The sequence below is a fragment of the Ochotona curzoniae genome, unplaced genomic scaffold, assembly GCF_017591425.1.
Source record: "Ochotona curzoniae isolate NIBS_2020 unplaced genomic scaffold, NIBS_Ocur_1.0 scaffold_461, whole genome shotgun sequence".
NCBI classification, from domain to species: Eukaryota; Metazoa; Chordata; class Mammalia; order Lagomorpha; family Ochotonidae; genus Ochotona; species Ochotona curzoniae.
Genome location: NW_024467120.1, coordinates 12,433,684 through 12,449,357, shown reverse-complemented (window position 1 = coordinate 12,449,357; position 15,674 = coordinate 12,433,684). Strand labels below are relative to the sequence as shown.

At 39.8% G+C, this 15,674-nt stretch overlaps 1 protein-coding gene across 1 annotated transcript; it reads left to right on the top strand.

The window, feature by feature from the left end:
• The first annotated feature begins 4,382 nt into the window (after window positions 1-4,382).
• On the top strand, window positions 4,383-5,315 carry LOC121147765 (olfactory receptor 2W1-like). The gene has a single exon (XM_040967665.1). The coding sequence runs from the start codon at window positions 4,383-4,385 to the stop codon at window positions 5,313-5,315; it is 933 nt and encodes a 310-aa protein (XP_040823599.1).
• The last annotated feature ends 10,359 nt before the right edge of the window (window positions 5,316-15,674 follow it).

The following is a 15,674-nucleotide window of genomic DNA, read 5'->3' as shown; positions in this document are numbered from 1 at the left end:
GGTACTTGTCCTTATTTTAAGTTTCGTAAGGACCTCCATCCTGCTTTCCATAATGGTGGTACTAATTTCCATTTACACTAGTACCATATAGCAGTTCTGTTTCCCCAGGTCTTTACCAGCAACAGTTTTTTGGAGGTTTTGGTTTTCCAGTTTGTTTGGCTTTTGTCTTTTTCCTAGCAGTCTTGCCAACTGAAATGATGTCTCACTCTGGGTCTGATTTACATTTGTCTGACAAATCATGATACTGAGAAATTTTTATGAATATGTTGAATGTTTTTTTGCTGAGAAGTTTCTGTCATTAACCCATTTTACTAGAATTTTTATGGCATTATTTTGAATTCTGAACTCTGTTCAGTGATTCTTTTCTGTGCAAAAATCTCCAGGTTTCACATAATCCCACTTACTACTCTTGCTTTGCTACCTGTGTTTTCAGAGTCATCAAAAGAAATAACTCATATTCATGTTTTGCAATGTTGCCTACATGTTTTTTTCCCTAGTTTCAAGTCTTAAGTTTAGGTCTTTAGCCCTTTTTTCAAGATTTATTTATTTACTTGAAAGAGTAACATGATCTGTTTTATAAATATTTATTTATTTGAGAGGCAGTGACAGACAGAGAGAATCTTCACAGCTGACTCATTCCCCATATGGTTGCAACATCTGGGTCTAAACCAGGCGGAAGCTAGGAACCAGGAACGCCAGCCAAAACTCCCATGTGGGTGGCAGGAACTCGAGTACTTCAGCTGCTTCAAAATTCATTAGCACAGAACTGGAACAGACCAGGAGTAGCTTTCACTGGAACTAGGCATCCCAGGTGGTAGCTTAACACCTATACCACGTTACTATACCTGCTCTGATCCATTTTGAACTCACTTTTCTATATATGAGAAGGGAGCTTGCCTTTCTGCAATACAGGTTTTCGACATCTTTGTTGAGAATCGTTGACGGGGTGCACTGATTATTCCCGGCATCTCTCATCTGTTGCATTGATCTCTGTGTCGTACGATACTGCTTCAGTCACGATAGCAGTGTAGCACATGTTGAGATCTGATGTCGTGATGCCTCCAACTTTCATATTTTGCCCTAGATATCTCTGAGGCCTTCTGTGTTTTCATGGTTTTAGGATTTTTTTTTCCAGTTCTGTAAAGAGTGTCATTGGTATTTGGATGGGAATTATATTTATATACATATATATTTGCAATATAAAAATTATAAAGATATTAATTCTAATTCTTCCAAGTCATGAATGTGAGGGCCTTATACCTTTATATGCCTTCTTTCATTTCCTTCATCAGTGTTTTGTAATTTTTATTATAGAAATCTTTCACTTCTTGGCTAAATTTATTTCTAGGTCTTCCTTTGACAGCTTGAACAGTGAAATCACTTTCAGGATTTCTTTCTCAGTCACTTCATTATTAGTGTATAAAAATATTGCTGCTCTTTGTATTAATTTTGTATCCTGCACTCATTCATTTGTCAAGTTTTAACTGTCTTTTAGAGTCTTGAGGATTTTCTGTTTACATAATCCTACCAATCGCAGAGTCCATTTGACTTCCAGCCTTCCTATCAAGCTGCCTTTTATTTCTTCCTTTTGGAGCTTCAGTGGCACATGATATTTTTTCCTCCTTTTGCCTAACTGCTCTAGTAAGAGTTCCAGATTGATGAGAAGGGCTTAGCTTTTCCCCTTTTGGAATGTTGTCAACTGTAAGTTTGTTATACATAGACTTTTTAAGTTATGTTCTTCCTATAACTAATTTATAAAAGTGTTTATCACAATTTGTTCTCTTTCCTATGTGGAAACTTCAAAAACATTCAATCTGATTATAGAAGTATGATTAGTAGAATCTGGAAAGAATAGAGGACGGAGAGGTAAGGAATATTGGAGAACAAGTACCAAGACACATTTCAATAGAGGGAATAAGCTCTACTGTGTTCTATCACAATTGGTGACTATAACTCATATAACCCTTGATTGATCACCACACTTTGTATAGATGTACTAAGTCATCGTATTGTAGCTAACAAGTACGTACAGTAAAGTCAATAAGGATGACAATAATAAAGGTGTTTTTAATCAGTTAAACACACATTTGAGACATCACTGTGCTAGAATGCAAGGTAGTTACCATACACATCAGGACAGGGGACACATCAGGACAGAGGACGGGAAGAGTTGTGATTGGAATGAGACAAAAGAAAAGTCCTAAAGCAGTTGACAATGTTCTTATGGTTGGTTTTGTTTGTTTGTTTGTTTGTTTGTTTGTTTTTGACTGATAGTTATAAGAATACTCAGATAAACTTCATAAACTTTTGACTTTTTTGGATCTATTTTTTATTTTACACTAAAACAACGGGCTTTTTAGTTAAGCCACTATGAACTGATTTTGTCTATTCTAAGTTCAGAATAAAGAAAACAGGCACATTCCAGGATCTCACAAGGAGGCATCACAGCACTTGATACAAGCAGGTAAGAGTCACTGATTACAGAAAGGAAACCACTTCCTGTGTAACTGACTTTCATACTGAAGTAGAAAGACTTTCTTCTCTAGAAGAATCTCCTCTGCATGGCACAAATACTAATTTTTATCATCTGGTGTATGTTTAACTTTCAAAATCATGTCTTTCAATTTTTAACTGTCCAAACATGAAGCAGCCAAAGGAGGCGAGTGCACTTGCATGCCAAGTGTTCCATGCTCTGAAGCTCTCTCCTGCCCCTGAGATGTGTCACCACAAGATGTGCAGAAGTATGACACAATATTCTATAATAACGCAAAAACTTTCATACTGGTTTACTGCTAAATGATCTGGCAAAATCTCCTGTGTAATAAAGAAGAAAATAATATACAGACATAATAATGATGAGTTGAGGTTAAGAGGATATAAATTTGTTGCTTTTTTAATTGAATCTGACCAAGCTCTGTTCCAAGTGCTCTCATAAGAGCTAATGCTCACAACCTCACTTTGAAGAAGGCAATACAATTACACATACTCTGCATATAAAGAATATAGAACTCAAACAGGTCAAATAATTGCCCAAGAACACATAGCCTTTTAGCAGTGGAGTGATGCCTAGATGCTAGGCATTTTGGAACAATGACTCAAGCACTGTTCTTGACTTGCCCAACTTACTACTATGTAAAAATGAGGCATCCAGTAACTAAAATTATATTTCCATAATGAGAAGTGCTTGTAACAATTACATACTCAAGATAATATGTCTTCATTTTATTTACATTATAAATGCAACAAATAAAATTTTATTCCATGACCCAAAGACAAAATAAGTATAATGTTGTGTTCAAGAATTTTCTGGCAAAAACATGAGTCAGTCAAAAAATACTCCATCCATTAATATGATACAGTATCATAAATAGTGAAGTTGTTAAAGATTTATTCTTTGTCTTTATTCCTTCAGGTTTGTAGTGAAGTGATGTTTTCACATTAAAGGATTCCAAAGCACTCAGAAGCACTATTCACATAATTGGTAAATTTCCCTGGGGAAATTCAACTTGCCAGTTGTCTAATGATGGTTTGTTGTTGGAATAACTGCCTGGCTAATTCCACTGAATGACCAGCTGAACAGAAGCTGACACCGAATGTCACTGCATATGTGTTTTACCAAATGGTTGTGAAATGGCTGTTCAATTTCCAACTTTCCATCAAATCAGTGGGGCCACTTAAATGATGTAATTGTCAGTCGTTAAGGACATTTTTAGAACATATAGCTTCTGTAGATGTAAGCAAACACAAATGCAGATAAGGAGAGGAAAACACACCCATAGTAAGACAGGGAGGGACATAAGGATCACCAAAGCTGATAAAACAGATGCACTCAATGTGAAGTGACTGAAAAGCAGAAGTTGGTGTCAGTCATGATTATGATTCTAAACGTTAGAATGTGGACATTTGAATATAAATACAGAAAGCAATTCTGTAAAAAATTGTTGAGCTTAGTCAAAAAATATTTCTTTTAACTTTGTCAACTTCAACACTTTGGTGGCTAAACAAGAATTTCTCATAATCAGTGACGTGTAGGTCATAATTTTAAGAAAAACTAACCCCTTGAAGTATCTGCCCATTTTAAAATGTAATAATTAACTTTATGCCTTTATTGCTTAATTAAACCATGTAGAACCATTTGTGGTGACATAACATTTTACCCTTTTCCATGATTGTAACTCAGTGTTACTGGGTTTAGTCTGCTACTGATAGAGTCATTTAGATACAATCAAATATGAAAACATTGTATTAACAGAGGGTAATACTATCAGATGTCCCAAATGTGGAAAGCAGAGAGTCAAAATAGCTAATGTATTCTCATGACACAGTTCAGACATTTCGATTCCTACCCAGGGCTGACATTTATTTTGATTTCAGAAAGATCAATGGAAACAAACAATGGGAGTGCCGACACAGACTTCATCCTGCTGGGTTTTTCTGATCGACCACAACTAGAACCCATCATCTCTGCCATTGTCTTCATCTTCTACATTGTGGCTCTGGTAGGAAACACAACCATCATCCTTGTCTCATACCTGGACCCCCAGCTCCACACGCCCATGTATTTCTTCTTATCCAACCTCTCTTTTCTGGACCTCTGTTATACAACCAGCATCATCCCCCAGATGCTAGTCAATCTGTGGGGACCAAGGAAATCCATCACCTACGGAGGCTGTGTGCTCCAGTTCTTCTTTGCCCTTGACCTGGGAGCCACAGAATGCCTTCTCTTGGCTGTGATGGCCTATGACCGCTACGCCGCTGTCTGCCAACCCCTTCACTACACAGTCATCATGCACCCTCAGCTCTGCCACAGGATGGTGCTGACTACCTGGCTGGGTGGTCTGGGCAGTGCACTGATTCTTTGTTCCTTGACTTTAAAGTTGCCAAGATGTGGGCACCGAGCAGTGGACAATTTTTTCTGTGAGATGCCAGCCTTGATCAAGATGGCTTGTGTTTATTCAAAGGTGATTGAGATTGTTGTCTTTGCTCTTGGAGTGATATTTCTTCTGGTCCCTCTATCGCTAATTCTCCTCTCATATGGAGTCATCACCCAAGCTGTAATGAAGATCAAGTCAACAGCAAAGTGGCAGAAGATCCTCAACACATGTGGCTCCCACCTCACAGTAGTGACTATCTTCTATGGAACAGCCATCTACATGTACATGAAACCACAGCACACAACATCTCAAAACGAAGGAAAATTTCTTACTCTCTTTTACACAATTGTCACTCCCAGCTTAAACCCTCTGATTTACACTCTAAGGAACAAAGATGTAAAAAGTGCAGTAAGGAGATTATTGTGGATTAAAAAATGTTAAGCAAAGTCCTGTTACATGCTGAAATGAATTAGACTAAGGAGAGCTAAAAAAACTACTACCCTTTATCACCAGAAGCTTTTGTCAGAGTTCTTACTGACAGATCATTTGCTGTTTCTTTAACTTTCAAAATTTGACCAGGCATTGTTTCTAATTTTGTATTTAAGTAATAGGAAATGAAAACATGATACCAATACATATGTATGAATAAAACACACTCATAGATTTGAAAACTTTAACACTAATCAGAGACCACAAATTCATACATGTAGAAACCTCAAAAATCCATAGAAGTCAGAAGATAATGGTTATCTTCAATTAACTTTTTCAGGTATATTTACATAAGTGTAAAATCTAGTAAATACAGTAAAAGGACCTGGAGGGCCCCGGGTAGATAGTGTGAAGGATAGGTCCTCGCCTTGAACACACCAGGATCCCGTATGGGCACCGGTTCCAAACCAGTAGGCCTCAATTCCAATCCAACTCCCTGCCTGAGGCCTGGGAAAGCAATTGAGCATTGCACAAAGTTTTGGGACCCTGTACACAAATGGCAGACCCAGAAGAGGTTCCTGGCTCCTGGCTTTGGATTGACTCAGCTCCAGCCATTGCGGCTGCTTGGGTAGTGAACCATTGAACGGAAGATCCATTGGATGGAAGATCTTCCTCTCTGTCTCTCCTCCTCTCTGTATATCTGCCTTTCCAATAAATAAATAAATAAATAAACTTGAAAAAAAAGTGACCTGGAAAAACTCTTAAACAAAACAGTCAGGTATTTTCATGTGGAATTATACAGAACACTGCCTTGTTGCCAGACTTTTCTCTTTGAAGATAAATGTCATTCAGTTGCATGGTGTTGCTATCACAACCTCTCTGGTGGAGACTAATATCTATCCATGCATAGTGCAGTCTGTCTCAAATGTTGACTGGACTTATGGCCACCCTGCTGTAAACATTTGCTAACATGGCCTCCACCGACACAATGGCAGAGGAATGGTGTGTAACCTCCTGGGTCCTCTTCTCAACTGTGAAGCCACCTGCTCTCACCTTCCTGGCTCCTCTTCCTGTTTACTGGAATGCAAATGTGGAGATTGAGGAATAATGAGCATGCAAACAAGATCAAAGCCCTAAGAAATATGTAACAGTGAAACAAAAGGTATACAGCAATGTCTCAGAAGAGCACTCCCATAACAGAACAGTACCTGCAAAGCTATTCCAAGAGAAGTTGCTGTATTCTACCATCTCTCCGTTCTTAATTCTTATCTTATGTGGCTTATAATAAGACAGAACATTCTCATGAAAGACAGTGCAGTCCTGAGCCAGAATTACCATCACCTGGCAATTTATTCAAAGCCTTGATTATTGGAGACTCTCCTGAACCATTGAGCCATCAACATGAGGATTTACTCAGCATTTCAGTTCAAATTGGGCTGAAGTTTGAGAACTTCATTGAAGTAGGGAAATACTGTATGTCTCTAAGTAGAAAATTAATATACTTTCAAATGTTGTAAGTCATTTCACTGTCTTCCCAATTGATATCTAAAAAAAGTTAGATACTGAATTCTCAGACCTTTTAGGTAAATGCCCTAAGTGTCCAATGTCAGTCCACAACAAGCCTATATTTTTCACCAATCTAGAACAATGAGGAAAATAAGAATTTTTTTCAATAAAATTAAGTGAAGTCAGAGTAACGAGTTATGGTTAACTTAATGCCATGTTTTTACTACACTTTGATTTTAAAATGCTCTTTTTCCCAGCTCTAGGCAACTGCCTAGGTCGTCTTGTACCTAGACAGTTTCATGGCTGGGAGAAAAGCAGTCATTAGCTGGAGGGCATTCTGGGCATGGTTAATGACAGTGTGTCAGCATAGTTGCCTTTTTTATTCTGTTTCTTGTTTTCAAAGACATGTTGGGAAGTCAAGAAATACCAGGACACACCACTCTGGCCCCCAAATGGGGGAATTGCAGATTGCCCTGGGAAGGGGGTCTAAGGATGTGTTGAGTGGAAGCTGCTGAAGATAGGTTTGACAGGAGAGAAATGGCCTTGGTGTTCCAATAACCAGGCCACTGTACTCACAGGTAGGCAGGAGAGCTGAGACTCAGTGGTTTTCAGAGGGGAAACCAGAGGGCATGTCTTAGTCAGAACAGGGCACTGCCCTTATGAGAGACCTGGGCTGGGCTAAATAGTGTCATCTGACATATTCTGGCACACACAAAAGCTGGCATTATGGTGCATGCCTGTTTGGGGTAGAGTGCAATACTCTCCCACAAGCTTCGGAGCAAAGGGTGGCTACATCAAGTTGGGCCAAACATTTTCCAGAAAATGAGAGAACGAGATCTAGAGGAAGATTTGGTAAGAGACTTGTAGGTTTTGCTCTATGCATCTACAGTACCCACCAGATTACGTGGAGAACTATTGGTGGTGACAAGTGAGTCAGCCTTAACTTTAGGAACTCCCCTGCCAGGAATGAAGCTACCAGTGGAGAATATGAGAGGCATGGCTGGGCACAGAATAGGTTGGGCAAGGCTGCAGCACCTGTCAGCATGCATGTGGTTTAGGTCTGTGAGCAGGACAGAAAATGCTAGGCTCCATCACTTGCTGGCCATCACAAATGATAGAATGGATGTGGGCTAGGCTGGGCTTGGCTGAAACACCTGACAATTCACATGAAGGGCCAGGCCTAGGAGAGGGTCAGACAGGGCTAGAGTGTAGCACCCATCAGTGAAAGCTAAAATCTGCCTTTCCAATAAAAATAAATAAATCAGGTCTAGTACAGTAGCCTAGTAGCTAAAGTCCAGCACACGCTGGGATCATATATGGCCTCTAGTTTTAAGCCCCACATCCCATCCAGCTCCCTGCCTGTGGCCTGGGAAAGCAGTCAAGGACAGCCCAAAGCCTTGAGACCATGCACCTATGTGGGAGACCTAGAAGAAGTTCCTGGCTCCTGGCTTCCAATTGGCTCAGCTCCAACCATTGCGGCCACTTGGGAAATGAATCAGTACATGAAAGATCTTCCTCTCTGTATTTCTGACTTTCCAATAAAAAGAAAATAAATTTTTAAAAAATTAATAAATCAAGAAAAAAAACAATGTTCTGAAGATTGTGGTAGGTGCTCATCAGATAATAAATGGGAGCAGCACCTTCATTTTGGTTAACATCACAAATATTGAATCACCTAGTATTTACAAATGATAAAACACATAGGGGTCCAGCACGGTGGCTCCTTGCATGCACCAGGATCCCATATGGGCACTGGCTCATGTCCTGGCTGCCTCCTTCCCATCCAGCTCCCTGATTGGGGCCTAAAAAAGCATAGGGGATGTTCCAGAACCTTGGGACCTGCACCCAAATGGGAGACCTGGAGCAGGCTCCTGACTCCTGGCTTAGGATTGGCTCAACTCCAATAATGGCAGCCACTTGGGGAGTGAACCAGCAGATGGAAGATCTTTCTGTCTCTCCTCCTCTCTGTAAATGCCTTTTCAATAATGATAATAATAATAATAAATGAAATCTTTAAGAACACACACAAGGCTTAGGTAACAAACAAGATAATAGAGTTTTACTTTCACAGTCATTATGACTTAGATTCTTCAGCACACACCTCTGAGGTACACAGAAGTACAGCAATGTCTCAGTATCCATGGAGGACCCTGGAGAGATCCAATCTGAAGATGCTTGAGTCAGTCCCTGCAATGTGCAGGTCTTCCAGTTATAACCTGTGCAGAATATGTGTATAACCAGTGCAGGTCTTCCTGAAAATTCTGTTATCTCTCTAGACTATTTGAAAAACCTAATACAACATAAATGTACCAGGAATGCTTGTGCTGTCCTGTCTTGCCAATATTCATTGTAGATGCAAGGTTTCCAAAAATCGACTGTCACTTGAATCCATGGATGTAGAAGCCTCACATAAGGAAGGTTGAGTGTGTCCATTTAGAAAGTAGAAAACCAGGAAGAATAAAGAGGGGGATGTTCATTATATTAAAGTCCAGAAATAATGGCTGAAATGTGCTAATTAATCACCTATTAATCCATGTCCATGTACTTTCAACTCAATTCATAATAGCTAAGATATGTATGAAACCTAGATGCCTATTGCTGGATGAAAAATAAAGAAAATGGCACAGTAAGTGAAGCCACCCCCTGCAGTACCAGCATCCTTTCTCTGGCCCAGTTGGGTCTCAGCTGATGCACTTCTGATCCAGCTCCTTGCTGATGTGCCCAGGAGGGCAGCAGAGAATGGCCCAAGCGCATTGCCCCTTGCAGTCACATCAGAGACCCAGAAGAAGTTCTGAGATCCTGACTTCAGACAACTGTATTTCCAATCACTTGCAGCCATTTGGGGAGCAAACCAGCAGATGCAAAATATATCTTTCTCTCTTCTTGCTTTCTGCTTCTCTCTGTAATTCTGTCTGTTGGTAAATAAAATAAATCTTTAAAATAGAAGGAAAGGGGCATGGTTCCGTAGCCTAGCAGCTAAAGTCCTCAACTTGAACACACCAGGATCCCATATGGGCACCAGTTCATGTCCCAGTGGTGTTGCTTCCCATCCAGCTCCCTGCCTGTGGCCTGGGAAAGCAGTCAAGGATGGCCCAAAAACTTGGGACCTTAAACCCACATGGGAGACCCCAAAGAAGCTCCTGGCTACTGGCTTCGGATTGGCTCAGCTCAAACTGTTGCAGCCACTTGAAGAGTGAATCAATGGGCAGAAGATCTTCTCTCTGTCTCCTCTCCTGTCTGTATATCTGACTTTCCAATAAAAAATACTAAATATTTAAGAAGGAAAGAAAATAAGGCATGTGTGAAAAAAATATTATTGTGCCTCTAAAAGAATAAAATCCTGACAGCTTCAGGAGAATAAGCAGAACTAAAGATCTTAAAAATAAGCCAGACAGAGAGACAAACACTTGTTCTCTCATAGGTATTAGCGTGGTGGCATAGCAAACTAATCTGCCACTTTAAGGTGCTGGCATCCAATACAGGCGCTGCTTTGTGGCCCAGGTTCTCAGCCTTCCATCCAGCTCCCTGCTTGTGTCCTGGAGCAGAAGCAGAGAATGGCTCAAGTTCTTGGGCCCCTGCATCCACACAGGAGACCCAGAAGAGGCTCCTCGTTCCCAGCTTCCAATCAGCCCAAGCTTCAGCCACTGCAACTATTTAAGATTGAACAGCTGCTGGTTAATCTCTATCTGCCTATCTATCTATCTATCTATCTATCTATCTACCTATGTCTCTACTCTCTATAAGTCAACCTTTCAAATTGAATAAATACATCATTTTTGAAAATAAAAAACAATAAAGAACAACTATATGGAGAAGAGAATGAAAGCTCCTGAGAAAATCAAGAGTCTAACACCTGTACGATCGAGCCATCTCATGTCCACTACATAACTGCACTTCAAAAGTTCAGGCAAAAATAAAACTAAAAGCAATATTTTGAATGTAAAACTGGAAATCCATGCACAGCTTTTTTTCAAAGCACTCATTTTTCAGGAACTTTCAATTCTCAAAAATGCTTGAAATACCTTCATCAATCTAAAACTGAAATCAATATGTCATAGAGATACCTGTACTTCCTTGTTAGCCCTAATAGTATTCATAATCACCAAGATGTAAAAACAACACATATATCCATGAATGAATGAATGAAGTGTGCAGCACTGGCCTTCAGAGGCTCATGGGAAATGTGTGCTATGAACAAAACTAGGCGTGGACTTCAGTGTATTTCAAATATACAAATATGCAGTTCATCCATAAAAGAGAGAAATGCTGCTGCCATTTGTAACACAGATGAAACTGGAGGGCACTGTGCCAGAGAACAGGATGAGAACAGGAACTTGCAGGAGCTGGAGTGAGGGAAGTCTGGGGATGTTGTTAAATGGGCACACATTTTTAATTAGAAGTGGTTAAGTTCAAGTATCTAACAGACAGCATGGTGACCACAGTTAAAAGCACAGTGTTGTGTTTTAACATATGTTAAGAGCACAGACCTAAAAATACTCTCACCACACACAGAAGGTAACTGCTGGAGGTAACAGGTTAATTATTTGGATGTGACAATCATTTCATAATGTGAAAACATATTAAAAAAATCTTGTTCTGCACAATAAATATATTCCATTTTGCTTATCATTTTGCTGGGAACAAAGAACCAGATTATATCAATTATTTTCCCATAGATAGTATAGATGTGCATTTTACAATTACTCTAAAACCAAATAGTAAAATATTTGCACAAAATTATTTACTTACTTGAAAAGCAGAATGACAGAAATGTTGGGAGGGGTAGAGAGAGAGGAGAGGAGAGGAGAGGAGAGGAGAGGAGAGGAAAGGAGAGGAAAGGAGAGGAGAGGAGAGGAGAGGAGAGGAGAGGAGAGGAGAGGAGAGGAGAGGAGAGGAGAGGAGAGGAAAGGAGATGGGATGAGACGAGATGCGATACCCTGGTTCACTCCCTAAATGGCCAGAACCGCCATGGCTGGATAAAGCCAAAGCCAGGAGTCAGAACTTCATCCAGGTCTCCCATATGGGTAGCAGTGTTCCAAGTACTTGGGACATCGTCCGTTACTTTCCCAATCATGTTAGCAGGGAGCTGGATCAGAAGCAGAGTGGCTGGGGACATGAACTCACACTGACACGATGACAACACCTTATGCTTGTTTTACTATCCCCTAAACTGAAAGGGTTTAAGAAAAATGGAATGCTGAAAGATTAAATAATTTCCCACAAGTTCACACGTGTGAGAAGTGGATCCAATAGGTTTTAATCCAGGAAGTCTGTATCCAAAATCTATCCTTGTAATGATCATGCTTTACTGTGTCTAAATACACATGATTACTACCAAATGGAAGTAAATATTTAAAATTGTTTTCTTGCTCAGTGGTGAGAACTCATCCACATTCAAGTATAGAACATATGCTTATTGCTGGGATTATGATTTTTAATTCCAGAAGGTGCAATGATTATAAACCAACTCATCAGAATGGAGTACACGCTCATTCCACACATTAGAACACATCCTAGGACCTAGTGCTTGAACCTCACTCATATACAAGTACCTAACTGTCATACACACTGAGGCATTTGAATCACTTCTCATGGTCACCAAGACAACTGAATGAGTACATAAATGTTATAATTCTGAATTCACCATGGGAGTCTTTGCAGATTAAATATGTGTTTCTCAGAAATCTATTTTAAGTTCAACATGAGACACAGAAGCGAGTAATAATCTTACTTGTTCCCACAGCAAGTTTATCTTTAAAATTTAATCTATAGGCTATAAATGAAAAGATTACTTTTATGGAGTAAATGCTTGTTGTAATTCAGTGTCTTAAATTCATATCTTGAAGAGCAAACTCTAGTGTCTGGCACAATTGGCCCTTGCATGTGCTGCGATCCCATATGAGTGCCAGTTTATGTCCTGGCTGCTCCACTTCCCTTCCAACTCCCTATTTGTGTCCTGGGAAAGCAGTCGAGGGCAGCCCAAAGCCTTGAGCCCCTGTACCCGTGTGGGAGACCTGGAAGTTGTTCCTGGCTATTGGCTTGAACAGCCACTTGGGGATTGAACCAACAGATGGAAGATCTTTCTCTCTGACTCTTCTCTCTGTAAATCTGACTTCCTACCTAATAAAAACAAATAAATAACTCTTAAAAATAAATAAAAAGAAAAGAAAAAGAAGAGTCAGGTGCCTGTCAGGACTCCACCAACCAAAAAAAAAAAAAAAAAAGAAAGAAAACACTAATTAAACTTTTTAAGTAGGCCAGATCTCTGAGCCAGGGACTCAGTCCAGGCATTCCATGTGACAGGAACCCAAAACCTGAGTCAGCACCTCAGAAACTCAGAGTGTGGGAAAGCAGGAAAGCAGAGTCTGGAGTCAGATACGCAGAGTCAAGAATTTTTTTAACATTTACATATTTATATATTTTTCTAAGATTTTATTTATTTTTATTTGAAAGTGTATTATACAGAGAGTACGAGAAACAAAGATTTTTCCATTCACTGGTTCACATCCCAAATGGCCCAAAAGGCTGAAGCTGAGTCCATCAGATGCCAGTAGCCAAGAGCTTCTTCCAGATCTGTCATTTGGGTGCAGGGTCCCAGGGCTTTCGGCCAATCTCTGCTTTCCCAAGCCATAGGCAGGGTGCTGGATGGAAAATGGAGCAGCTAGAACATGAGCCCATGCCCATATGGGAAGCCAATGTTTTAAAGGAGGAGGATTCGCCTATTGTGCCATCATACCAGTCCTGACATTTACGTATTTCCGATTTTATGTTTAAAGATTATTCCTCTTTGGGCAGGTGGTTGGCACAGCACTGGAGGTCACCTGAGGCACATTCAGTGTTCAAGCGGAGTTCAAGAACCTTATTTCAACTTCCTACTGATGTACAGCTGGTAGGCAGCACAGGGTGGTTCAAGGAGCTGTATGGGTTCCTGCCTCTTACGTGAGGGACAGAGATCGAATCCTGGTCTTTAAACTTTATCCTAACCCAGACCACATATTTGTGGCAAACACAGATGTCAACCATGAAGATATATAGGAAATTTCATTTTCTTATACTTTCACTTCCTAGAGAAAAAAGTGCTAAAATCTCCTTGTTCAGTTTCCTTTGTATGTGCTAAATCAGTTCTATTCAATACCAGGGTGTGATCTGCATGCATTTTCTCTGACACTTTAGTGAAGTTGCTTAGATACAGTTCTGAGCGTTTCACTTGATGACCTGGTTTTCAGGCAGTATTGGGAACTGTTGTTCAGTCTTACTCAGGGTGAGCAGGAGGCTTTTCTATTGCTCTCCAAACAAGACCTGCTTGCATGGTGATCTGAAGCCAAAACAATCAATATGAACCTGTCTGTGACCCTCCCCTCACCGACGGTCACGTGTTCAAGGAGTCCTGTGAAGACTCCCTTCCCGCACCTCAGGAGAAGCAGAATTCACCGCAGCACGGAGGGGAAAGGTTAGAGCCACAGCCAGACTGCAAGGGCTTCCACCGGACAGCAAGGGCTTCCACCGGACAGCAAGGGCCTCCACCGGACAGCAAGGGCTTCCACCCGGACAGCAAGGGCCTCCACCGGACAGCAAGGGATAGAGAAGAGAGACGTCCAGGGAGCACTCGCCGAGTCACAGTAACGTCAGCTTTAATATCTCCTCCAAGTGATGTGCCTGGGTTGAGAAAGCAAGCTTAGGGAAGCAAGAGGACAAGAACTGCCACACGTATGGGCAGGTTCTTCTGGGTTTCTTTACAGTGGTTCAGAGTAAATAAATATAGATGCCTGCAAAGAAGTCATTCATTTTTTTGCCTGCATTGTGAAGAAAAGATTAAATTTCTCTTTTTATGAGAGGAAAACTCTAAGCTCTTCCTTGTTTTGTCATTTCAAGTATTTCAGTCCAACGGAAATCAAGAATGACTATCTAGATTAAGATGAAAATAAAGAATTCAAAAATTTATTCTAGAAGTTTAGATAACTAATAAGGACTTCAAGACTTTTGATCTATTTCTAAAACTCTTTTTGTTATACTTTTATTTTGAATTTTTGAATTTTGCCATACAGTTTCATATAGATTGGGATTACCCCACAAACAATTACCCCATAAACGATTTTCCCCATGTTGCTACTCCTCCTTCATGAGGAGTCATAATTACCTGAAATTTCTGGTACAGACAATGTCAGACAGTCCAGCATCCCATTTCTAACAGTTTCATTAGGAGTCATTTCTAAAACTTTTATTGTGCGCAACAAATTACTGAAGATTTTTTGTGCCAGCCTTAAAATAGCAGAAAAAAAGTTACTGTTTGCTGAATTAATCTGACGTGTTTGTCGTGATAATGACAAGAATTAAGGAAATAGCATAGCATGGTCTTTTATTTTAAAATAGTTTTTAGTTTTGCTTTTATGCTTTAACTGTTTTATTCAGAAGTTAAGCACAAGTATACATTTACTATTATATTATTATTATACTATTACTCTTTCCGTGTCAGATCTTACAAAGCTCTAGTGCCGTGAGACAGCTTGCCACACATTTCAGAGTTATTTCTCTTTGTTAATCATTGTCAATACTCAGGCCTAAATTATGATTTTTGAACAGTGAAATCTGAGGAATTTACTCTGTGACTCTCTCAAAGCAACTATTTCAACCACTTTAGGCAGCTGACTGCTAAATGTTTCCACTTTTGAATTATTGCTAATGTTTTAAATAATTGCATCATAATATTAAGCATATTTAAAATGGCATAATAATCAAAAGCCCAATTTTGTGTCACATCTACACAAAAGGAAGTTGAGATAGAAACTCACCAACTTCAAATGTACTCTTACTTTTCAGTCAAGTATTTTCGGTGCATTTCTTGAACACACAAAACATAATTCTGGA